The sequence below is a fragment of the Panulirus ornatus genome, chromosome 4 (assembly GCF_036320965.1).
Source record: "Panulirus ornatus isolate Po-2019 chromosome 4, ASM3632096v1, whole genome shotgun sequence".
NCBI lineage: Eukaryota > Metazoa > Arthropoda > Malacostraca > Decapoda > Palinuridae > Panulirus > Panulirus ornatus.
In genome coordinates, this window is record NC_092227.1 from 75,094,681 (window position 1) to 75,122,002 (window position 27,322).

Here is a 27,322-nt window from a genome sequence, read left to right on the forward strand (position 1 = left end):
TTTGCCCCCTTCACTTATGTTCCCATTTGTTCCCTTGTCTTACGCACTTTATTTACCTCCTTCCAAGACATCTTTTTATTCTCCCTAAAATTTAATCATACTCTCTCACCCCAACTCTCATTTGCCCTCTTTTCCACATCTTGCACCTTTCTCTTGACCTCCTGCCTCTTTCTTTTATACTCTCCCAGTCATCTGCATTATTTCCCGGTAAAAATCATCCAAATGCCTCTCTCTTCTCTTTCACTAATAATCTTACTTCTTCATCCCACCACTCACTACCCTTTCTAATCTGCCCACCTCCCACACTTCTCATGCCACAAGCATCTTTTGCACAAGCCATCACTGTTTCCCTAAATACATCCCATTCCTCCCCCACTCCCCTTACGTCCTTTGTTCTCACCTTTTATATTTAACTACTATACTTTGTCGCTGTCTCCCGCTTCAGTGAGGTAGCGCAAGGAAACAAGACGAAAGAATGGTCCAACCCACCCACATACACATGTATATACATACACATCCACACATGCAAATATACTTATCTATACATCTCAACATACACATATATATATATACACACACAGACATATACATATATACACATGTACATAATTCATACTGTCTGCCTTTAATCATTCCCATCACCACCCCGCCATACATAAAATAACAACCCCCTCCCCCCTCATGTGTGCGAGGTAGCGCTAGGAAAAGACAACAAAGGCCCCATTCGTTCACACTCAGTCTCTAGCTGTCATGTAATAATGCACCTAAACCACAGCTCCCTTTCCACATCCAGGCCCCATAGAACTTTCCATGGTTTACTCCAGACGCTTCACATGCCCTGATTCAATCCATTGACAGCACGTCGACCCCGGTATACCAAATCGTTCCAATTCACTCTATTTCTTGCACGCCTTTCACCCTCCTGCATGTTCAGGCCCCGATCACTCAAAATCTTTTTCACTCCATCTTTCCACCTCCAATTTGGTCTCCCACTTCTCCTCGTTCCCTCCACCTCTGACACATATATCCTCTTGGTCAATCTTTCCTCACTCATTCTCTCCATGTGACCAAACCATTTCAAAACACCCTCTTCTGCTCTCTCATCCACAATCTTTTTATTACCACACATCTCTCTTACCCTATTATTACTTGCCGGCTTTCATCTTCCGCAAAGCTTTTACTACCTCTTCTCTGTTTACCAAATCATTCTCCTTAACCCTCTCACTTTGCTCACCACCTCAACCAAAACACCCTATATTTACCACTCTATCATCAAACACATTCAACAAACCTTCAAGATACTCCATCTCCTTCTCACATGACCACTACTTGTTATCATCTCCCCATTAGCCCCCTTCACTGAAGTTCCCATTGATTCCCTTGTCTTACGCATGTTATCTACCTCCTTCCAGAATATCTTTTTATTCTCCCTAAAATTTAATGATACTCTCTCACCCCAACTTTCATTTGCCCTCTTTTTCACCTCTTGCACCTATCTCTTGACCTCCTGCCTCTTTCTTTTATACATCTCCCAGTTATTTGCACTATTTCCCTGCAAAAATCGTCCATATGCCTCTCTCTTCTCTTTTACTAACAATCTTATTTCTTTCTTCATCCCACCACTCACTACCCTTTCTAGTCTGCCCACCTCCCATGCTTCTCATGCCACAAGCATCATTTGCACAAGCCATCACTGCTTCCCTAAAAACATCCCATTCCTCCCCCACTCCCCTTATGTCCTTTGTTTTTACCCTTTTCCATTCTGTACTCAGTCTCTCCTGGCACTTCCTCACACAAGTCTCCTTCCCAAGCTCACTTACTCTCACCACTCTCTTCACCCCAACACTCTCTCTTCTTTTCTGAAAACCTCTACAAATCTCCACCTTCACCTCCACAAGATAATGATCAGACATCCCTCCAGTTGCACCTCTCAGCACATTAACATCCAGAAGTCTCTCTTTCCAGCGCCTATCAATTAACACGTAATCCAATAACGCTCTCTGGCCATCTCTCCTACTTACATGCGTATACTTATGTATATCTCGCTTTTTAAACCAGGTATTCCCAATCACCAGTCCTTTTTCAGCACATAAATCTACAAGCTCTTCACCATTTCCATTTACAACACTGAACACCCCATGTACACCAATTATTCCCTCAACTGCCACATTACTCACCTTTGCATTCAAATCACCCATCACTATAACCCGGTCTCATGCATCAAAACTACTAATACACTCACTCAGCTGCTTCCAAAACACTTGCCTCTCATGATCTTTCTTCTCATGCCCAGGTGCATATGCACCAATAATCACCCACCTCTCTCCATCCACTTTCAGTTTTACCCATATCAATCTAGAGTTTACTTTCTTACACTCTATCACACACTCCCACCACTCCTGTTTCAGGAGTAGTGCTAATCCTTCCCTTGCTCTTGTCCTCTCACTAACTTTACTCCCAAGACTTTCCCAAACCACTCTTCCCCTTTATCCTTGAGTTTCATTTCACTCCGAGCCAAAACATCCAGGTTCCTTTCCTCAAACATACAACCTATCTCTCCTTTTTTCTCATCTTGGTTACATCCACACACATCTAGACACCCCAATCTGAGCCTTCGAGGAGGATGAGCACTCCCCGCGTGACTCCTTCTTCTGTTTCCCCTTTTAGAAAGTTAAAATACAAGGAGGGGAGGGTTTCCAGCCCCCCCACTCCCCGCTCTCTCTCTCTCTCTCTCTGTCTACACATGTACATGTTCATGCTTGCCTTCATCCATTCCTGGCACTACCCCACCCCAAAGGAAACAGCATTGCTACCCCCTGCTTCAGCAAGGTAGCACCAAGAAAACAGACAAAAATGGCCACATTCATTCACACTCAGTCTCAAGCTGTCATGTGTAATGCATCGAAACCACAGCTCCCTATCCACATCTAGGCCCCACAGATCTTTCCATGGTGTTTACCCCAGACATTTCACATACCCTGGTTCAGTTCATAGCACGTCGACCTCAGTATACCACATCTTTTCAATTCACTCTATTCCTTGCATGCTTATCACCCTCCTGTATGTTCAGGCCCTGATTGCTCAAGATCTTTTTCACTCCATCCTTCCACCTCCAATTTGATCTCCTGCTTCTCCTTGTTCCCTCCATCTCTGACGTATATATCCTCTTTGTCAATCTTTCCTCACTTATTCTCTCCGTATATACAAACCACTTCAACACACCCTCTTCTGTTATCTCAACCACACTCTTTGTATTTCCACACATCTCTCTTACCCTTTTATTACTTAATCAAACCACCTCACACCATATATTGTCCTCAAACATTTCATTTCCAACACATCCACCCTCTTCTGTACAACCCAATCTACAGCCCATGCCTCATAACCATATAAAATTGTTGGAACTACTATTCCTTCAAACATACCCATTTTTGCCCTTGGAGATAATGTTATCTCCCTCCAATTTTCATCGTTCCTAGAACCATCGCCCCCTCCCACACCCTGTGACTCACTTCTGCTTTCATGGTTCCATTTGCTGCCAAGTCCACTCCTAGATATCTAATACACTTCCTCCAATTCTTCTCCTTTCAATTTTACATCCCAATTAACTTGTCCCTCAACCCCATTGAACCTAATGACCTTGCTCTTATTCTCCTTTCACACACTTTTCCAAACTCAGTCACCAACCTCTGCAGCTTCTCACTCAAATCAGCAACTAGAGCTGTATCATTGGTGAACAACAACTGACTCACTTCCCAGGCACTCTCATCCCCAACAGACTGCATACTCGCCCTTCTCCAAAACTCTAGCACTAACCTCCCTGACCACCCTATCCATAAATATATCAAACAACCATGGAGATATCACATACCCCTGCCACAGACTGACCTTAACTGGGAACCAATCACTCTCCTCTCTCCCTACTTATTCACATGCCTTACATCCTTGATAAAAACTTTTCAATGCTTCTAGCAGCTTACCTCCCATATCATATCCTCTTAAGACCTTCCATAAAGCATCTCTATAAACCTTGTCATATGCCTTCTCCAGATCCATAAATGCTACATACAAATCCATCTTTTTACTGAGTATTTCTCACTCACATTCTTCAAAGTAAACTCCTGATCCACACATCCTCTACCACTTCTGAAACCACACTGCTCCTCCCCAGTCTGACACTGTACCTATCTTCACCTTCTTAATCAATACTCTCGCATACAATTTCTCAGGAATACTCAACAAACTTACACCTCTGTAGTTTGAACACTCACCTATTCCCTTTGCCTTTGTACAATGGCACTATGTATGCATTCTGCCAATCCTCAGGCACTTTATAATGATCCATACATACAGTGGATATCCTTACTAACCAATCAACAACACAGTCATCCCCTTTCTTGATAAATTCTACTGCAATACCATCCAAACCCACCACCTTGCTGGATTTCATCTTCCACATTAACCATATCCTTAGTTATTCTATTCTATTCATCAAAAACTCTTATCCTATAAAAGTACTTCTTTACATCCATTTTACCATCCATTTTACCAAGTTTATTAATTAATCTAATGTTATATCCTATGGTTGCTCTATCCCTACATCTCTTAAAGAATTTTTTGCTGTCCATGTCATTGGTCTGTTTTAAAAACTTATAAGTTGTGACCAAGTCACCCCTCACTCTTTTCTCTTCCAAGATGGGCAAATTTAAAGCATTTAGCCTTTACAAAATCCCTCTTAATTATAGTACCATGTTTGTTACTCTCCTCTGGATCTTCTTTATTGGCTATACATGCTTCTTTAGGTGCAGTGACCAAACTTGAGAAACATAGTTTTGGCCTTATATAGGATATGAACAGCTTGCTAAATATTTCCAAATCCATATACTTGATAGCTACTCTGATATTTGCCAGAATGTGGTTGACTGCTTCAAATAACTCCCTGGATGTAAAATGGCATGTGGAAAGGGATGTTTCTGTATTTTCCTCCTGGAGCTTTTTTGCCTCCATGTATATGAGTTCTTACCTGTTCATATCCTCAGAATAAGACCCAAGCAATAAAGCCACATCTTTCTTTCACTTTCTTCAATCCAACACTGTTGGAAAGCATCACAATTGTCTGCTGGATCTGGGGTATTGTTTCTGCTTGCCCAAAACTTGAGAAACCATGCACACACTAAGGCTATACTTTACTCCATTCATCGTGATTGTTATGGGAGTGACTTCGTTCATCCACAGCATTTATCATATAAATCTTCTACCATTCCCTGATTGAAGGCTTATCCTTCCTACCTCTATGTTCAAACAACTGATGAATGAGGCTGAAGGTGGGAAAGGCACTTGGAGTGGATGGGATTACGGGTGAAATGCTAAAGTATGCAGGAGAAAGCGTTACAGTGGATGCATCTTATATGTAGTTTAGCATGGAAACAAAAGGCTGTGCCTGAGGATTGGGTGAAAGCTATTATTGTTCCTTTATTCAAACAAAAAGGTGTGAAGGATGTCTGTAGCAATTGTAGGGGAATAAGTATGTTAAGTACACCAGGAAAAGTGTATGCAAGAACACTAAATGATGGAAGTGACTAAATACAGAATAAGTGAAGAGCAAGGGAGTTTTAGGGAAAGGTGGGGGAAATGTGGATTAGACTTTTGTTGTAAAGATGACTGTGGAAAAGTACTTTGCGAAAGGTAAGAAGTTGCATGCAGCTTCTATGGCTCTGGAGAGAGTGTATGACAGAGTCGAGTGGAATGCTTTATGGGATGAGTTATATGTGAGATATATGGTGTAGGGGAAAACTGTTGGATAGTGTACAGAGAAGCAAATGCGTTTGTAAGAGGATAATGAACCGAGCAAAAGTTCTGGGATACATGTTGGTGTGAGGCAGGGCTGTGTGATGTCACCGTGGCATATTAACATATATATATGGATGGAGTGATAAGAGAGATGAAAGCAAAACTAGGTAAAAGGGGTGCAGAGATGGAGTAATAAGAGAGATGAAAGCAAAACTAGGGAAAAGGGGTGCAGAGATGGGGTGTGGCAGTGAGATATGGTGGCTTGAGGCAAGCCTGTTTGCTGATGATAATGTGTTGTTTGTGGAGAGTGTAGAGGAGTTGCAGAAGGTTGTAAGTGTATTTTATGATGTATGTAAGCAGAGGAGATTGAAGGTGAATGCAAGCAAAAGTGAAGTAATGGTGTTGAAAGGAAACAGTGAAAATATAGATTTTATAAAACCATACAGAGTGAAAGAAGAAAGTGTACTACATTGTGCTGTGGATATAAGGGGGGGGAAAAGACTGAAAGATGAGATGGGAATTTAAGCATCTGGGAACTGTCTTGGGTAAGTGTGGTGATATGGAAGGAGATAAGGCAGAGAGCAGTACAAGGTAGAAGAGTCATAGGGTCCCTTAATAGAATAATAAAGGGTAGAGGTTAAGTACAGTAGTGAATGGAGTTTTAAGGGACAGTATAGTCCTCCCTACCCTGATCTATGCAGCCAAAACATGGACATGGAATGAGGCACAGAGGTCAAGAATCCAGGCTGTGGAAAGGAGTTATTTAAGAAGAGCATGTGGTGTCACTAGATGGAATGAAGAAAGAAATGAAAGGGTATATGAGAGATATGATACAGCAAGGAATGCAGAGGGAATAAATTGTGGAGTGGTAGAATGATGAAATGTAATACTATGAGGGGGTCTGGGCATGTGGAAAGAATGCAAGACTGAGAGTTTACAAGGAGAGTGTATGCTAGAACAATTAAAGGGGTTGGTATGAGTGGAAGACCATGTGTAACATGGGCAAATAGGTTGCAGGAATACTGGAGGGAGAGAAACAGAGGAAGAATGTGTGTAATGGGGTATGCAAGGGAGGCATGTAAGGGCAAGGATAAGCGGAGAGTCTTTTGCTGTGGTCACCCCTTGATGAGAGTTACAGGAGGGAACAAGCATCAGAGACACAGAGAACTAGATAGAGAGATAGATAGATAGATAGATAATGTGGTAGTAAGAGGAGTATGTATGAAAGAACTGAAGAAGGTGTGCTAAAATGATCTGGACATATAGAAAGGATGAGTGAGGAAAGGGTGAATAAGATGGTATACATGTCAGAAGTGGTAGGAACAAGAAAATGTGGATACCAAGGAGGAGGTGGTATGATGAAGTGAAAGACACTTTGAAGGCTCTGGGCTTGAACATGCTGGAGGGAATGAGGCATGCAAGAGATAGAACAAACTAGAGTGATGTGGTTCACAGGAGACAACTTGCTATTTATGGGCTCAACTATGGTATATGGCATATGAAATGGTCAGATGACATAATGGAAAGATTTGTGGAGCATGACTGTAGATGGGTTCTGGTTTTGGTGCACTATACAAAACAGCTAGAAAGTCGACGAGTGAAATAGGCCATTTCTTCACTTGTTCCTGGTGCTTCCTCAATAATGTGGGAAAAGGTGAACATGTAAAAACAAAGAGATTACCTATGAGTACCTGGGACGAGATTTAGCCAGAATAACAGGGATAGCATAAAGCCCTCATTGCATGTTTAATTGATGTTTATGACAATTCTTCTCAGCTACCACCTTCATTACATTATATTGATTTTTGATTAATATGGTACTGATTTCAGAGAAAGAGTGAAAGAAACTTTTTATCACAAAATTGACTTCAACAGTTGCCATATACATCTGGCTTCCTACCCTGATGACACAATTACATGCAATTTGAAAGTTTGTGAGTGACTGAGGAGAGGTATTTTTTCATTCATGTTATTAGGCTGATAGTGACATTTATAAATAAAACCTTGCCGGCAAAATCTTTGTCTGTGTAGTGGCATGGCACAACCTAAGGGTTAAGGACCAAGTGGAAGATGAAATGAGTCTGTTCGGGGAAAGATGGGTAAGTCTGAAAGGACAGTAGCCTCAATAGTGTTGTAAGGATGAGAGTTTATGGCCTTAAATGCAAAAGAAAGGAAAAGCATGAATGTGTTGGTAATGTAATGTAATGTAATGTAATGTAATGTAATGTGGAGTGAGGCAAGTAGATTAACACAAGGAACAACAGTGTTAGAGAGAGGTGTGATAGTCTACCTAATAAGGCCCACTAGGGAGTGTTGAAATGGTTCTGGCACATGGAGAGGATAAGTAAAGACAGACTGACTAAGAAGATTTCTTGTTGGAGGTGGTAAGGACACCAGGAAGGGGAAGGCAAAAAAGGATGTGGATGAGTGGAGTAAAGAAGGCTTTGGGGTACTGGAGCCCAAACATTCAAAAGGGTGACAGATGTGCATCACAAAAAACAAATGGACTGATGCAATATCGGGAGGGCAACATACCATCAATGAGCTTAACCACATATATGATGAGGTAAAGGAAAACCACTGGTCAATCTGAGGGATCTGGCTAGCTCCAGTACATTACACATGGGAAAGAATGGACATGGGAAAATAAGGTTACTGACTGTTTGTTTCTATTGCTACCTTGCAATGACAGGAGAGGCAAGAACAAAACACTTATAAACTGTGACTTACCTGTCATACACTTTTGAACCTCCAAAGTGATAGTCTTCCTCCTCTTCTTCTATGTCTTGCTCATCATGACTGGCAGCTGCCTTCACTGTTATACAAACAAGAAAAAACTGTCATTTAAAATTCATGAAAATAAAAGACTAATGGTCAATTATGTGCGAGTTGGTCTAAAAATGCTCTCATCTAAACCACATTCTCAATGAAGTTGTTTACTTGCTGTATTTGTTTATTTGAAATAAAACAAAAACTTCTGAAACATGACATTTCTTCTTTTCTATCCTGATCAATCTATAGGCAACTCCCAGCTGTTAATGCTGCTCTTTTTGGCTCCTAACATTCTTCTAACTCTGGTTTTGATAACTGCAAATCTCAATCCACATTCCACTTCTTTCTATTAAACCTCTCCCACATTTTCCTTGCATAAGGTACTTCCAAGCTGTTTCCCGAACACATATGGGCATAATATACAGACCAAATGGCATACCTCCTCACATCTTAAAGAAATTGTGCCTATGAGCTAGCTTCAATTATTGCTAATGTATTTCACCTCCTTAAAATCCCACACCTTCCATTCTCTATGGAAGCATGTTCTAGTTCAGCCAACTCTAAAAAAAGGAGACCCCCTATAACTTTTCTATCACCCCACGGCTCTTATTTCTCCTACAGTAAAACATTGTTAAAATGTTCTAACTAGGGGGAAGGATGGTCCAATACAAGCCAAATTCAGTTACATTGCTGAATTTTTCTTGGGAACATTAATAAATTGAATATTAGCAAATTCACTTGAAGCTTTACTTATTCCTAAGATGATTTTGTCTTTTAGGTTACCTCCCCAGAGACGACATGTTCAGAGAGTAGCAAAGACTACTCTGAATAAAATAACCCAGGGAGCATGTTTGATGTGACATGAATCACCTACTGGTTTGAAACGGGTAGAAGTCCAGAAGGTGGGTAGGAGGGTTTCTTTTGAGGTAGAAATTACTCCAGCTGACTGCTCACTCACTGTCCTGGATCTTTTAGAAGGTTTTTAGGGTGTGAAGAAAGCATCAATCTTTGGCTATTTCAACTAGTCCTGCTGCATCTTGATCTGGCTAAATCTGATCCACTTTACACATTCACACTGGCTATTGACCTCCCCACTGTCTTTATGGTTAATGAACAAAAGGAGGGTGTCAATGGCAGCCAAAACATCACTGAAACTCACTCCCAGTGGTGTCAGCTGCATTCTCATCCTCTTCTAACTCTTCCCATACCTGACCAGTAGATTTAGACACTTCCTCAACAATCTCATCAGTACAATGGTGGTATCCAGCAAGTTAGCATCCAACCAACACTGCACTTCTTCCATCACCAAATTGTTCCGAGCTTAAGCAAGAACTCAAGCAAAATCTTATGGCTTAAATCCCTAAAAGTCAGGTTCCTCTTCAATTTCTTCAACAACTTGTCCCAGCTATGTAGAAGGGTGTTCAAGGAACAGAATCCTAGGCATTAGTCCAATCAAAAAATAGTATTCACGATGCTGTAGTTCATCAGGTTCTGCAGGTGTATATTTGGCTCTCTTTTCTCCTTCTCAGGGATGATGTTGACCACATAACACTGGTCCAAGCGCTTCTTTCTGCACAAACGCTTAGCTGACATACTGATTTCCTGATCAATATGCTACATCAAGGTGGTGGTGTTGGTAGGCAACAACACCATCTTGATTTATACATCCCTGCTGGACAGTTCACCAGAGCCTGGGTGGGATGATGCATTATTGATGAGGAACTGGGCCTTCACTTCATGTGGAGCTACTTTCATAAGATTTCTGATGGTATTTCACAGCAGAAACAAAGTGCTTGTGGAACCAGTTAGAAAGTATAACCAATGTTAACTAGGCAAGTGGTTGACAAAATCCTTGATACCACCAGGTATTCTGCTTCCACCCACAACAACAGGCTTCAAGTGAAAAAAAAACATATGCCAGAACTGGATAACACAGAAATACACCCCTTACTTTTCTTATAGCCTAAGGTTCTAGAAATGCTCTTTTGGGCTTGGCTGTTCTCAGGCAGAACTCACAAATAGAGCCCTGCCTCATCCCCAATGTACAGGTGGAATGACTTTAGGCAGGTGCTGTCAATAACCTCCCTCAGCTGTAGACTGAATGGCTCCACAGCACTTTCTGTTGGCACTCACTACCTTTCCCATTACATACTATGTTGTCCACTAGCCCATTCTAATTTCAAAGACATTGGAGCCAGCCTGCACTATCTTTGAAAGACTGCTCAGTCAAGCCCAGCAGCATATCAAATCTACTGGCTGCATTCTGCAGATCCACACCATGCACTCGCACTGGGATTCTCTTAGTACAGTGCTGTTGGTACCAAGTAAGCACAGCTCAAGCTTTCCCTTCCTTAAAAGAGCACTGTTCAGGGAACAAACAAACTTGTTTTATTTCTTAATATAGTCATAAAATGAGTTCTTACTGGGACCATATTCCTGCATGAGGCAGGAGCTGCTCTCTCCACACTCATGACACTCAATCATCTTAAGCTTTTCAGCAATAATACTGTTTCCTGTATCTTTGCTAACACCCTTATTTGCTACAATATACACAAAAAGCAGGCTCTGTACCACAAAGAACATGATAATTGTATATGAACAAGTGCAAACTTTGCAGGTGTAATTGTGCTGATATCAGTATGGCAACATTAATATTGTAAATTAATGTAAAACTAAGTGTAGTGTCAGAAAGGAGAATGTTATAGGTGAATGAGAAAAACAAGTATCAAGGTAACACTACAGGCTGTTTCATGTTGTCCCATCTTGAAATTCTGCTTATTTCTTTTTTTATGTTAGCTGAGATGGCAAGAGCAACTGATGCCCTTATCAAGGCCATCTCAACTATTTAACTATATCTCTGATGCCCGTTCCCTTTGGGAACTCCCATGAAGGGGTGATCATGGCAAAAGTCTCTATATAACTGGTGGGCTCTAGTGCTGCTTCTTAACCTTTAGTGCCTAACCCTTAACAGGCCACTGGCAAAGGGCAACTCTAGTGCAGTGTTTTCAAAGGCTCCTACATAATGTTCCCACCAGCTGTTATTACCTAATGAGTGTACTTAATGTTCCAATCTACTATTTCTATCTAATGCTCCCAGGTAATTATTTTTTTTTTTTTATTATACTTTGTCGCTGTCTCCCGCATTTGCGAGGTAGCGCAAGGAAACAGACGAAAGAAATGGCCCAACCTCCCCATACACATGTATATACATACATCCACACACGCAAATATATATACCTACACAGCTTTCCATGGTTTACCCCAGACGCTTCACATGCCTTGATTCAATCCACTGACAGCACGTCAACCCCGGTATACCACATCGCTCCAATTCACTCTATTCCTTGCCCTCCTTTCACCCTCCTGCATGTTCAGGCCCTGATCACACAAAATCTTTTTCACTCCATCTTTCCACCTCCAATTTGGTCTCCCCCTTCTCCTCGTTCCCTCCACCTCCGACACATATATCCTCTTGGTCAATCTTTCCTCACTCATTCTCTCCATGTGCCCAAACCACTTCAAAACACCCTCTTCTGCTCTCTCAACCACGCTCTTTTTATTTCCACACATCTCTCTTACCCTTACGTTACTCACTCGATCAAACCACCTCACACCACACATTGTCCTCAAACATCTCATTTCCAGCACATCCATCCTCCTGCGCACAACTCTATCCATAGCCCACGCCTCGCAACCATACAACATTGTTGGAACCACTATTCCTTCAAACAAACCCATTTTTGCTTTCCGAGATAATGTTCTCGACTTCCACACATTCTTCAAGGCCCCCAGAATTTTCGCCCCCTCCCCCACCCTATGATCCACTCCCGCTTCCATGGTTCCATCCGCTGCCAGATCCACTCCCAGATATCTAAAACACTTCACTTCCTCCAGTTTTTCTCCATTCAAACTCACCTCCCAATTGACTTGACCCTCAACCCTACTGTACCTAATAACCTTGCTCTTATTCACATTTACTCTTAACTTTCTTCTTCCACACACTTTACCAAACTCAGTCACCAGCTTCTGCAGTTTCTCACATGAATCAGCCACCAGCGCTGTATCATCAGCGAACAACAACTGACTCACTTCCCAAGCTCTCTCATCCCCAACAGACTTCATACTTGCCCCTCTTTCCAAAACTCTTGCATTTACCTCCCTAACAACCCCATCCATAAACAAATTAAACAACCATGGAGACATCACACACCCCTGCCGCAAACCTACATTCACTGAGAACCAATCACTTTCCTCTCTTCCTACACGTACACATGCCTTACATCCTCGATAAAAACTTTTCACTGCTTCTAACAACTTCCCTCCTACACCTATTACTTATACCTAATGTATCTACTTAATGTTCCAATCTACTATTTCTATCTAATGCTCCCAGGTAATGTCCCTACATATTACTTATACCTAATGTATCTACCTAAAGCTCTTCAAAGACAGACAGTGTACAAAAAGGTTTATTGGTAAGAATTACATGGCTGTGTATAAATACATTGAGCACATGTTTACATGCAAGAAAATCTATTCAGAACACATCAACAAAAACAAACATGGAGACATCACACACCCCTGCCGCAAACCTACATTCACTGAGAACCAATCACTTTCCTCTCTTCCTACACGTACACATGCCTTACATCCTCGATAAAAACTTTTCACTGCTTCTAACAACTTTCCTCCCACACCTATTACTTATACCTAATGTATCTACTTAATGTTCCAATCTACTATTTCTATCTAATGCTCCCAGGTAATGTCCCTACATATTACTTATACCTAATGTATCTACCTAAAGCTCTTCAAAGACAGACAGTGTACAAAAAGGTTTATTGGTAAGAATTACATGGCTGTGTATAAATACATTGAGCACATGTTTACATGCAAGAAAATCTATTCAGAACACATCAACAAAAACAATCACAGAAGTAAAATTCTCACCAAATAAGAGGTGCATAAAGAGTAGGAATCAAAATCAATATGGTGCAATTTGAATTACAAGTGTAGTGAATTGAGTTGCAACATAATATGTGATGTACGAGTTTCTGTCGAGCACTAAAGCAGAAGGATTGGAAGTCATTTGAACCCCAGGATATCTGACCCTCTAACTATCGTCCAATTGCTTTGACATTTACCATTTTCAAAGTCTTTGAATCCCTACTCAACTTCCATATTCTTATGCACCTCAAAAATCGCACTCTTCTCTCTGATCACCAGTATGGCTTCTGTAAGGTGAGATCCACTGGTGATATTCATTTCTATTATACTAATGTCTGATAATCATCCATGAAAGATTTTGGAGAGTTATGTGTAGTTGCCCTTAACATATCTAAGGCTTCAGACAGGGTATGGCATTGGGGTCTCATCTCTAACCTCCCATCTTTTAGCTTCCCTCTCTCACTTTGCTTCTTCATATCTCGTTTCCTATCTGGTTGTTGATGGATCAGTCTCTCCCCTTTTTCACCATAAACAGCAGAATTCCTCAAGGTTCTGTCCTGTCCCCTACACTTTTTCTCCTTTTCTCAATGAGTTCCTCTCCTCCACAAATAATCAATGCATTCATATGCTAACAAATCAACACTGCACTCATATGCTAACAAATCAACACTGCATTCATCCACATCTTTCAATTCTGCTTCCTTTTCTCTCACTCGATCTGCATCTCATTTTGTCAAGGCTTCCTCAGTAAACTCAGAATTGGACAGGATATCTCAGTGGGTACACAAAATCATGTTAATATTAAGGCCTCCAAGACCCAGCTTCTACCCATCTCTCTACTGAAAACTCCTCACAACTCTTGTCTCTCCTTTGACAGTTCAGTAATTCGACCTCTTGACTCAATGAACATTTCTTGGTATTACTGTAACATCCACTCTTTCTTGGAAACACCACATTACAGGAATAGCTAACTCTTCCTCTAAGAAACTGGCCATCCTGTTTAGATGTCAAAACTTCGTCTTACAAATAGTTGCTCTGTTTATACAAGATAATGATTTGTTCTTGTATGGAGTACCCCTCTTACATTTGAGGTGGTTCTAGCTCTACATCCTTACTTGGCAAAGTCGAAAGTGGTCCGCCTCATAAACTGTCCCAGGCTAATTTCCAAGCTTGACCTCCTTGCTCTACACTGCAATGCTGGTCCATTTTCCTTCTTCTATAGGTATTACTTCGGTTTCTGCTCCCAAGAGCTGGCTCCTTGTGTAACCACGCCACTAGCTAAACCATGCAATACTCGGCAAGCTGCTGCATCACATGATTATTGTGCGGCCATCAGCAACTCACGGGTGGGCTGTTTTAATATCTGCTTCTTTCCCCACGTCAAAGCTTCGGAACTCTCTACCTTCTCATGTATCTCCCAATAACAATGACCTGGCAAATTTCAGAAGACAGGTTTTTCACTTTCTCAAAAATTTGTAAATACTTTTCCTTGGCTTTTCTTTTTTCGTTTCATAATTCTCTCTTTATTTTGATTAAGGCCTGGCCTTGATGTGAGCTTTTGTCCACGACTGGAGCCAACAAACATAAAAAAAAAGTACAAAAATGCATTTCTACCTAAATGTCTTTCTAATTCTTAAAAATTTTCTGATATCAAATTTCAAAGTGCCACACCTCAACCTTGCAATAACAAATTCATACTCATTCTCTACTCTATCCTGGACACCCTACACTGGACATCACAAAATCTATTTCCCAAAGACTAGGGGGTATTGCATAGTTGACACACTAATTTTGGTCAGAGTTGCTCTTCCATATCTAATGTAGGCTCATTTGCCCCTATATGGAGTACTACTTTCATAATTTGGTGTGACTCTTCTTCCACCTCTCCTTCAGCAAGACTGAAATCAAAGGCAATTTATATCACATCTCTTTGCTATTACCTTTCTCCAACCTCTCTCCATCTCCTAAGATGCTTTTGTTGCTGCCCTCTCTCATTTCAATGGTAATTATTTTGGCTATTGCTCTCATGACTTGTCTGCATTTATCCCATCCCTAAGTTTGGGCTTTCATTATGCAAATGGCTGTTGTTTCACATAGCATGCTTTCTTTCTTTTAATACATACCATATAATTTGCGTGTGTGGACGTATGTATATACATGTGTATGGGGGTGGGTTGGGCCATTTCTTTCGTCTGTTTCCTTGCGCTACCTCGCAAACGCGGGAGACAGCGACAAAGTATAATAAAAATAATAAATAAAAAATATATATATATATATATACATATATATATATATATATATATATATATATATATATATATATATATATATATATATATATGGGAGCGGGTGGCTGGAAATCCTCCCCTCTCGTTTTTTTTTTTTTTAATTTTCCAAAAGAAGGAACAGAGAAGGGGGCCAGGTGAGGATTTTCCCTCTAAGGCCCAGTCCTCTGTTCTTAACGCTACCTCGCAAACGCGGGAAATGGCGAATCGTATGAAAAAAAAAAAATAAATAACCTTTTTAAATAACATCACTTTGAATGAGGCATACTTCTGCCTGCACTTTGTCAGCAACTACAGTAATCATTCACTTCATCAACATTCAATTAACACCATACGGTTTAATCATCTTTCACCAACTGTAGCTCCAAATATTCAACCTCCTGACCCCATCTTCCAACCTTACTCCACTCTTAAAAAGCCTATCAACTATGCGATGGTGTGTAACAGGGTCACTGCTGGCCATCCAGCTGCCTTCACTGTGTATCAATGCACACTGTTAATGCTACACCTGTTTTAGTACATCAATAACTAATCATTACTAATGTTTTGAGTATAATATTGTACATCATTTCCATTGTTTACATAACATTTTGATTATCATTTCAAATGTTTTTTGCCTATGGTCTCTAAGCTCCTATTTACTTGGAAACTCACATAATGATGAGTTATTTCATGTACCTATTTAGCTCTATGTCCTGACCCCCCTCTACACAGTATGGTCCTATATATCCTTTCAATTCCCTGATTCAGTCCAAAAATCTACTGAAGGGACCATTAGATTCACTAGATCTGGTGAATATCCACTACAGGTACTATCTTTCTGGGCATTTTCTTCAAATATATATGATACAGAAATATTCTGTAAGGGAAAAATTTCTAGATTATTTCAATGAACATGAAGCAGGTAATTACAGAAATAAGGTGCAATGAAAAGTTTAAGAGTCAGGTCTACAAACTACTACCACCTGAGGATTTCATCCTTCATACATTCTTTTTATCTATACTACTTATCTCACCTTTCATAAGAGACGGTTATGCCCGAGGCATTCTTTTGCCAGTGCTCAGTCAGCTCCAAAAAAAAAGGAAATTTGTTTGCTTAAAAACCTACCTTTCCAGGATGCCTTTCGTGCTTTTAATTTCTCCTTCATGGCTGCTCGTGCCATTGATTCCAATTCCTTCTCAGTTGTTTTCTGCTTCTTCTTTTCTTCTTTCTTCTCAGCTATTACTTTTTTCTTGGCAAGCTCCTCTTCAATTTTTTCAAGTCTCTGCTTTGTTTTTCTTTGTTTACTAAGCTTCCCCAGCTGTGTCATTGTAAGTTTGGCATCCCACTTATTTTCTCGATATATATCTAAAAATTCCTGAAATAAGAATCAAAAATATAGAATTACATATTTCTTTTTATGCTTGTTCACTGTATCCCTTGTTAGCAATGAAGCACTAGGAATAGATGAGGAAATGGCCTTATTTGCTTACATCCACTTTCTAGCTGTCATGTATAATACACTGAACCAGAACCCCAATCCACATTGAGGCCCCAAATACCTTTCCATGGTTTCTTCAGACTGCTTCATATGCCCTGTCTCAGTACACTAACGGCAAGTCACTCCAATTTGCTGTATTCCTTGCATTGTCCTGCACCCTCCTGCAAGTTCAGGCTCTGAGCACTCATTGCATCTTCCATTCCATCCTTCCACCTCATCCTTGATTTCCCCCTTTTCCTTGTTCCCTCCACATCTGATATGTAACTTCTTACTCATCCTCTCCATATGTCCAAACCATTTTAGCATACCCTCTTCAGCTCTGTAAATTTCTCCAATAAATTTTCCTCATATCATCCTTCCTATTAACATTCTTGTCTCTTTTGATAGGTGTGTAATGCCACAATTTAATATACTGATCATACTGGGTATCACTAACATCTCACCTCTCCTGAACACCTATCACTGATCAAATAACGAAGTCTGCCTCTATGAAACTGGAAGCACTGTTCAGATGCCATAAATTCTTTCTTGAACAGCTGATCCAGTTATCCAAAGGTCTGACTTGCCCTTGAATGGTCTACCACTCTCACATCTAGGTCACTTCTAACTCTACATATTTACTAGACAGTTTATACAGTTAGGCTTATCAACTCTGCCTGTCTAAACATACAACTTGACTAAGCTGGTCTATGTCACAATGTTGGTTCACTATCTCTTGTCTGGAGGTATTACTTTACTTTTTGCTCCCGACTGCTTGCAGCCTGAGTGCCCTCACCATTAGCTAAACCACATAATACTCAGGAATCTAGTATCTATTACCTATTTTATTTACCATTTATGACTCATGGTGAGGTGCCTGAGGATTGGCGGAATGCTTGCATAGTGCCATTGTACAAAGGGGATAAAGGTGAGTGCTCAAATTACAAAGGTATAAGTTTGTTGAGTATTCCTGGGAAATTATATGGGAGGGTATTGATTGAGAGGGTGAAGGCATGTACAAAGCATCAGATAGGGGAAGAGCAGTGTGGTTTCAGAAGTGGTAGAGGATGTGTGGGTCAAGTGTTTGCTTTGAAGAATGTATGTAAGAAATACTTAGAAAACAAATGGATTTGTATGTAGCATTTATGGATCTGGATAAGGCACATGATAAGAGTTGATAGAGATGCCCTGTGGAAGGTATTAAGAGTATATGGTGTGGGAGGCATGTTGCTAGAAGCAGTGAAAAGTTTTTATTGAGGATGTAAGGCATGTGTACAAGTAGGAAGAGAAGAAACTGACTGGTTCTCAGTGAATGTCGGTTTGTGGCAGGGGTGCGTGATGTCTCCATGGTTGTTTAATGTGTTTATGGATGGGATTGTTAGGGAGGTGAATGCAAGAGTTTTGGAGAGAGGGGCAAGTATGCAGTCTGTTGTGGATGAGAGGGCTTGGGAAGTGAGTCAGTTGTTGTTCGCTGATGATACAGCACTGGTGGTTGATTCAGGTGAGAAACTGCAGAAGCTGGTGACTGAGTTTGGTAAAGTGTGTGAAAGAAGAAAGCTGAGAGTAAATGTGAATAAGAGCAAGGTTATTAGGTACAGTAGGGTTGAGGGACAAGTCAATTGGGAGGTGAATTTGAATGGAGAAAAACTGGAGGAAGTGAAGTGTTTTAGATATCTGGGAGTGGATTTGGCAGCGGATGAAACCATGGAAGCAGAAGTGAATCACAGGGTGGGGGAGAGGGCGAAAGTTCTGGGAGCATTGAAAAATGTGTGGAAGGTGAGAACATTATCTCAGAAAGCAAAATGGGTATCTTTGAAGGTATAGTGGTTCCAACAATGTTATATGGTTGTGAGGTGTGGGCTATAGATAGAGTTGTGTGGAGGAGGGTGGGTATGTTGGAAATGAGATGTTTGAGGACACTATGTGGTGTGAGGTGGTTTGATTAAGTAAGCAATGAAAGGGTAAGAGATGTGTGGTAATAAAAAGAGTGTAGTTGAGAGAGCAGAAGAGGGTGTTTTGAAATGGTTTTGTCACATGGAGAGAATGAGTGAGGAAAGAGTGAGAAAGAGGATATATGTGTCAGAGGTGGAGGGAACGAGGAGAAGTGGGAAACCAAATTGGAGGTGGAAGGATAGAGTGAAAAAGATTTTGAGCAATTGGGGCCTGAACATGCAGGAGGGTGAAAGGTGTGCAAGGAATAGAGTGAACTGGAATGATGTGGTATACCAGGGTCAATGTGCTGTCAATGGATTGACCAGGGCATGTGAAGCATCTGGGGTAAACCATGAAAAGTTTTGTGGGCCTGGATATGGAAAGGGAGCTGTGGTTTCGGTGCATTATACATGACAGCTAGAGACTGAGTGTGAATGAATGTGGCCTTTGTTGTCTTTTCATAGTGCTACCTTGCACGCATGCAAGGGGAGTGGGTTGTCAATTCATGTGTGGCGGGGTAGCGATGGGAATGAATAAAGGCAGACAGTATGAATTATGTACATGTGTATATATGTATATGTCTGTGTATGTATATATATGTATATGTTGAAATGTATAGGTATGTATATGTGCGTGTGTGGATGTGTAAGTATATACATGTGTATGTGGGTGGGTTGGGCCATTCTTCCGTCTGTTTCCTTGCGCTACCTTGCTAATGCAGGAGACAGCGACAAAGTATAATAAAGAAATAAAATAAAATGTTACACTAACAAATATATTCTTTTTCATATATACTTGCCATTTCCAGCATTAGCTAGGTAGCATTCAACAATAAATGACTGAGCCTAAGACGGAAAACTCCTCACTTGGCCCTTATCTCTGTTCCTTCCTCTGGAATAGTAAAACTGGAGGGGATGATTTCCAGTCCCCGACTCCCAACCCTTTAGTCGCCTTCTACGACATGCAGGGAATACATGGGAAGTATTCTTTCTCCCTTATCTCTAGGGATAAAATAAATATCTATAGCCCATAAATAACAAGTAATGTCAAGTTTAGGCTTCATTCTTAAACATGAAGCCCAATGAACTATAAAATCATGCAGCAAATAATACTTTTGTCTGTAAATCATATCTCTTTTATGTAAAAGTCGCCTACAAATGAGCTTTAGACCTATTCTTAGCTTATCTTACATATTATCAATATCAAATCAAAAACCTACTTACCATTTTTTCTATAAATGGATACACACACTCCCACATTTGTAAAAATTTTTCAATGGTGTCATCATCAGGTGGACAACAAGAATCTTCTGAGGAAGAACTGTTATGACCATTCAGTTGCTGTTTCTTTGCAGGAGGCACCAAGTCTTCATCTTCATCACTTGATGCCACGAGGCGAACGCGTTTGACTACCTAAAAACATAATTTTTTATTATATCATCATAATAACAAGTAGTGGTGAAGTGAGAGGGAGATGGAGTGAGTATTTTGAAGGTTCGTTGAATGTGTCAGATAACAGAGTGGCAGATATAGGATGTTTTGGTTGAGGTGGTGTGCAAAGTGAGAGGGTCAGGGAGAATGATTTGGTAAACAGAGAAGAGGTAGAGAAAGCTTTGCGGAAGATGAAAGCCGGCAAGGCGGCAGGTTTGGATGGTATTGCTGTGGAAATTATCAAAAAAGGGGGTGACTGTTGTTGACTGGTTGGTGAGGATATTAAATGTATGTATGGTTCATGGCGAAGTGCCAGAGGATTGGTGGAATACATTCATAGTGCCACTGTACAAAGGCAAAGGGGAAAAAGGTGAGTGTTCAAATTCTTTTTCTTTCTTTCATACTATTCACCATTTCCCGCGTTAACGAGGTAGCGCTAAGAACAGAGGACTGGGCCTTTGAGGGAATATCCTCACCTGGCCCCCTTCTCTGTTCCTTCTTTTGGAGATATAAAAAATAAAAAAAACGAGAGGGGAGGATTTCCAGCACCCTGCTCCCTTCCCTTTTAGTTGCCTTCTACGACGCGCAGGGAATATGTGGGAAGTATTCATTCTCCCCTATCCCCAGGTATAAATTTGTTGAGTATTCCTGGGAAATTATATGGGAGGGTACTGATTGAGAGGGTGATGGCATGTACAGAGCATCAGATTGGGGAAGAGCAGTGTGGTTTCAGAAGTAGTAGAGGATGTGTGGATCAGGTGTTTGCTTTGAAGAATGTATGTGAGAAATACGTAGAAAAACAGATGGATTTGTATGTAGCATATATGGATCTGGAGAGGGCATATGATAAGAGTTGATGGAGATGTTCTGTGGAAGGTATTAAGAGTATATAATGAGGGAGGTAAGTTGCTAGAAGCAGTGAAAATTTTTTATCGAGGATGTAAGGCATGTGTACGAGTAGGAAGAGAGGAAAGTGATTGGTTCTCTGTGAATGTTGGTTTGTGGCAGGGGTGTGTGATGTCTCCATGTTGTTAAATTTGTTTATGGATGGGGTTGTTAGGGAACTGAATGCAAGAGCTTTGGAGAGAGGGGCAAGTATGCAGTCTGTTGTGGATGAGAGGGCTTGGGAAGTGAGTCAGTTGTTGTTCGCGGATGATACAGCGCTGGTGGCTGATTCAGGTAAGAAACTACAGAAACTGGTGACTGAGTTTGGTAAAGTGTGTGAGAGAAGAAAGCTCAGAGTAAATGTGAATAAGAGCAAGATTATTAGGTACATTAGGGTTGAGGGACAAGTCAATTGGGAGGTAAGTTGAGTGGAGAAAAGCTGGAGGAAGTGAAGTATTCTAAATATGTTGAAGAATGTGTGGAAGGCGAAAACATTATCTCCTCAAAAAGCAAAAATGGGTATGTTTGAAGGAATAGTGGTTCCAACAATGTTATATGGTTGCAAGGCGTGGGCTATAGATAAAGTTGTGCGAAGGAGGGTGGATGTGTTGGAAATGAGATGTTTGAGGACAATATGTGGTGTGAGGTGGTTTGATTGAGTAAGTAACAAAAGGGTAAGAAAGATGTGTGGTAATAAAAAGAGTGTGGTTGAGAGAGCAGAAGAGAGTGTATTGAAATGGCTTGGTCACATGGAGAGAATGAGTGAGGAAATATTGACAAAGAGGATATATGTGTCGGAGGTGGAGGGAACGAGGAGAAGTGGGAGACCAAATTGGAGGTGGAAGGATGGAGTGAAAAAGATTTTGAGTGATTGGGGCCTGAACATGCAAAGGGTGAAAGGCATGCAAGGAATAGAGTAAATTGGAATAATGTGGTATACCAGGGTCGATGTGCTGTCAATGGATTGAACCAGGGCATGTGAAGTGTCTGGGGAAATCATGGAAAGTATTGTGGGGCCTGGATGTGGAAAGGGAGCTATGGTTTCAGTGCATTACATATGACAGCTATAGACTGAGTGTGAACAAATGTGGCCTTTGTTGTCTTTTCCTATCACTACCTTGCACGCAGGCGGGGGGAGGGGGGTGCCATTTCATGTATGGTGGGGCGGCGACAGAAATGGCTGAGGGCAATGAGTACGAATATGTACATGTGTATATATGCATTTGTCTGTGTATGTATATGTATGCATACACTGAAATGTATAGGTATGTGTATATGCGTGTTGGGCGTGTATGTGTATACATGTGTATGTGGGTGGGTTGGGCCATTTTTTTGTCTGTTTCCTTGCACTACCTTGCTAACGCAGGAGACAGCAACAAAGTATAATTAACATAAATAAAAATGAGGGAATATCAGGAGACCAAGAGGAAGGATCAGGGGTTGAAGAATAGGGCAAATAAATGTTGAGATAGAGTTTCAACAAACTTCAGGGAGGTTAAGAAATTGTATTGGAAGGTGATGCATAGTGTGAGAACAAAAGAATAACTGGAATTATCAGTAAGGGGGCAGATGGAAAAGAAGCAACAGGCAAATAAGAGGTGAACAGATGAAGTCAGTATTTTGAAGGGCTGTTGAATGTATTGGATGAAAGGGTGGAAGATCTTGGGTGTTTGGGATGTGGAGGTATGCAAAGCAAGAGTCATGGCAAGTGATTTGGTGAAAAGAGGTGGTAAAAGCCTTGTTCTTTCTTTGACCATGATAGGTTCATTCTTGCTTTTGTGACAGTAAATATCTATCTCAATAGACTGAACCTTCCTTTAGAATATCTGAAGATGGAGTTCATGCACAAAAATAGCGAGTATAAAGCTGCATCTTAAGACAATCAAAACCACAATTAGTAAAAGAGATATCTCTCTAAATATAATCTAACTGAACACATAGAAAGCTTGGATCAACAAAAAAGTTCTGGGACTAACTGAGCTCCATAATACAAGATTAATATTTCACATTAAACACACAGTCATCTATATCTGGATATTGTTTACAATATCCAGATAAACATACCTTCATTCTAATTACATGACTATCCTGACTATCCTGATCAATATCAGAAGAACTGGAAACTTTCTCCTTCTTTGCTGGTGATGTCATACTGATTAACTCCCTCATAGAGATTCCACCCAGAGGACTGTCGGATGATGACTCTTCACCATTATCACCCTCATTATTGCTGCCGACCTCCTCTTCTTTTAGATCAGGACTTGGGGCTCCAACAAAAAGGGGTTTAGACAGAGTACGATGCGGAAATATACTAGATGGATTTTGGACAACTGCTGTCTTCTGAGATATGCTAGTGCTGGGTGGTGTAGAAATTTTGGATGTAGAATTACAATTTGAGTCATCCATTTCCTTCAAAACTCTTTTCTGTAATACTGGGCTTGTATCTCCTAAAGAATCTGTAAACATGAAAAGTAAATTATAAAAATTATTCTCACCCTAGTCCCACTAACCAACCTCCTGAGCACAGCATGCACTACAGTATCCCCAACACTGGTTACTCTTAACAGCCCGATCTATAGCCCATGCCTTGCAACCATATAACACTGTTGGAACCACTATTCCATCAAACATACCCATTTTTGTTTTCCGAGGTAATGTTCTTGCCTTCCACACATTATTCAACACTCCCAGAACTTTCGCCCCCTCCCCCACCCTATGACTCACTTCCACTTACATGGCTCCATCCGCTGCTAAATCCACTCCCAGATACTTAAAACACTTCACTTCCTCCAGTTTTTCTCCATTCAAACTTACCTCCCAATTAACTTGACCCTCAACCCTAAAGAACCTCCTTGCTCTTATTCACATTTATTCTCAGCTTTCTTCTTTCACACACTTTACCAGTCAACAGCTTCAGCAGTTTCCCGACCGAATCAGCCACCAGCGTTGTATCATCAGCGAACTGACTCACCTCCCAAGCCCTCTCATCCACAACAGACTGCATACTAGCCGCTCTCTCCAAAACTCTTGCATTCACCTCCCTAACAACCCCATCCATAAATAAGTTAAACAACCAATGTAGATATTACACACCCCTGCCACAAACCGACATTCACTGTGAACCAATCATTTTTCTCTCTTCCTACTTGTAAACATGCCTTACATCCTTGATAAAAACTTTTCACTGCTTCAAACAACTTACCTCCCACACCATATAATCTTAATACCTCCTACAAAGCATCTCTATCAAATGCCTTCTCCAGATCCATAAATGCTACAAACAAATCCATCTGTTTTTCAAAGTATTTTTTGCATATGATAGAGTTGATAGAGATGCTCTGTGGAAGGTATTAAGAATATATGGTGTGGGAGGCAAGTTGTTAGAAGCAGTGAAAAGTTTTTATCGAGGATGTAAGGCATGTGTACGTGTAGGAAGAGAGGAAAGTGATTGGTTCTCAGTGAATGTAGGTTTGCGGCAGGGGTGTGTGATGTCTCCATGGTTGTTTAATTTGTTTATGGATGGGGTTGTTAGGGAGGTAAATGCAAGAGTCCTGGAAAGAGGGGCAAGTATGAAGTCTGTTGGGGATGAGAGAGCTTGGGAAGTGAGTCAGTTGTTGTTCGCTGATGATACAGCACTGGTGGCTGATTCATGTGAGAAACTGCAGAAGCTGGTGACTGAGTTTGGTAAAGTGTGTGGAAGAAGAAAGTTAAGAGTAAATGGGAATAAGAGCAAGGTTATTAGGTACAGTAGGGGTGAGGGTCAAGTCAATTGGGAGGTGAGTTTGAATGGAGAAAAACTGGAGGAAGTGAAGTGTTTTAGATATCTGGGAGTGGATCTGGCAGCGGATGGAACCATGGAAGCGGAAGTGGATCATAGGGTGGGGGAGGGGGCGAAAATTTTGGGAGCCTTGAAAAATGTGTGGAAGTCGAGAACATTATCTCGGAAAGCAAAAATGGGTATGTTTGAAGGAATAGTGGTTCCAACAATGTTGTATGGTTGCGAGGCGTGGGCTATGGATAGAGATGTGCGCAGGAGGATGGATGTGCTGGAAATGAGATGTTTGAGGACAATGTGTGGTGTGAGGTGGTTTGATCGAGTAAGTAACGTAAGGGTAAGAGAGATGTGTGGAAATAAAAAGAGCGTGGTTGAGAGAGCAGAAGAGGGTGTTTTGAAATGGTTTGGGCACATGGAGAGAATGAGTGAGGAAAGATTGACCAAGAGGATATATGTGTCGGAGGTGGAGGGAACGAGGAGAAGAGGGAGACCAAATTGGAGGTGGAAAGATGGAGTGAAAAAGATTTTGTGTGATCGGGGCCTGAACATGCAGGAGGGTGAAAGGAGGGCAAGGAATAGAGTGAATTGGAGCCATGTGGTATACAGGGGTTGACGTGCTGTCAGTGGATTGAATCAAGGCATGTGAAGCGTCTGGGGTAAACCATGGAAAGCTGTGTAGGTATGTATATTTGCGTGTGTGGACGTGTGTATGTACATGTGTATGGGGGGGGGGGGGTTGGGCCATTTCTTTCGTCTGTTTCCTTGCGCTACCTTGCAAACGCGGGAGACAGCGACAAAGTATAAAAAAAAAAAAAAAAAAAAAAAAAAAATTTTTCAAAGCAAACATCTGATCCACACATCCTCTACCACTTCTGAAACCACACTGTTCTTCCCCAATCTGATGCTCTGTACATGCCTTCGCCCTCTTAATCAATACCCTCCCATATAATTTCCCAGGAATACTCAACAAACTTATACCTCTGTAATTTGAACACTTACCTTTATCCCTTTGCCTTTGTACAACAGCACTGTGCATGCATTCCGCCAATCCTCAGGCACCTCACCATGAACCATACATACAGTGAATATCCTTACCACCTGGTCAACAATAGCAGTCACCCCCTTTTTTAATAAATTCCACTGCAATACCATCCAAATCCGATGCCTTGCCGGCTTTCATCTTCCACAAAGCTTTTACTATCTCTTCTCTGTTTACCAAACCATTCTCTTTGACCCCTCTCACTTCGCACACCACCTTGACCAAAACATCCTATATCTGCCACTCTATCATCAAACACATTCAACAAACCTTCAAAATACTCACTCCATCTCCTCACTTCACCGTTTCTTGTTATTACCTCCCAATTAGCCCCCTTTACCGGTTCCCATTTGTTCTCTTGTCTTACACACTTTATTTACCCCCTTCCAAAACATCTTTTTATTTTCCCGAAAATTAAATGATACTCTTTCACCCCAACTCTCATTTACCCTCTTTTTCACCTCTTGCACCTTTCTCTTGACCTCCTGCCTTTCTTTTATTTATCTCCCATTCATTTGCACTACTTCCCTGCAAAAATCATCCAAACGCCTCTCTCTTCTCTTTCACTAAGAATCTTACTTCTTCATCCCACCACTCACTACCCTTTCTAATCTGCCCACCTCCCACCTTTCTCACGCCACAAGCATCTTTTGCGCAAGCCATCACTGCTTCCTTAAATACATCCCATTCCTCCCCCACTTACATCATTTGCTCTCAACTTTTTCCATTCTGTACTCAATCTCTCCTGGTACTTCCTCACACAAGTCTCCTTTCCAGGCTCACTTACTCTCACCACTCTCTTCACCCCAACACATACTCTTCTTATCTTATATTTTCTTATTCTACAAAAATACATGGTGCTCTGCAACCCCATGCCCCTCACCCATATTTCCCACTGAATAAATGTCTTGCTGTTCATGTTTTTGCTGTTCACAAGGTTCCCAGGAACACAATCCCTGCAAACAGCAAGAGACACCTGTATATATATCATTACATTCAATGTAGCA

The 27,322-nt window shown here is 41.1% G+C and overlaps 1 protein-coding gene across 5 annotated transcripts in view; it reads right to left on the minus strand.

The window, feature by feature from the left end:
• Positions 1-27,322, minus strand: part of LOC139745716 (SWI/SNF-related matrix-associated actin-dependent regulator of chromatin subfamily A containing DEAD/H box 1 homolog) — a 249,393-nt gene that overhangs the window by 179,430 nt on the left and 42,641 nt on the right. For all 5 annotated transcript variants that reach the window (XM_071656185.1, XM_071656206.1, XM_071656196.1 and 2 more), the window contains 4 exons: positions 23,566-23,957; positions 20,410-20,598; positions 16,903-17,152; positions 8,521-8,605 (listed from right to left, as the gene is read on the minus strand). In XM_071656185.1, coding sequence (XP_071512286.1) covers positions 8,521-8,605; positions 16,903-17,152; positions 20,410-20,598; positions 23,566-23,957 — 916 coding nt within the window. The remainder of the gene's footprint in view (positions 1-8,520; positions 8,606-16,902; positions 17,153-20,409; positions 20,599-23,565; positions 23,958-27,322) is intronic.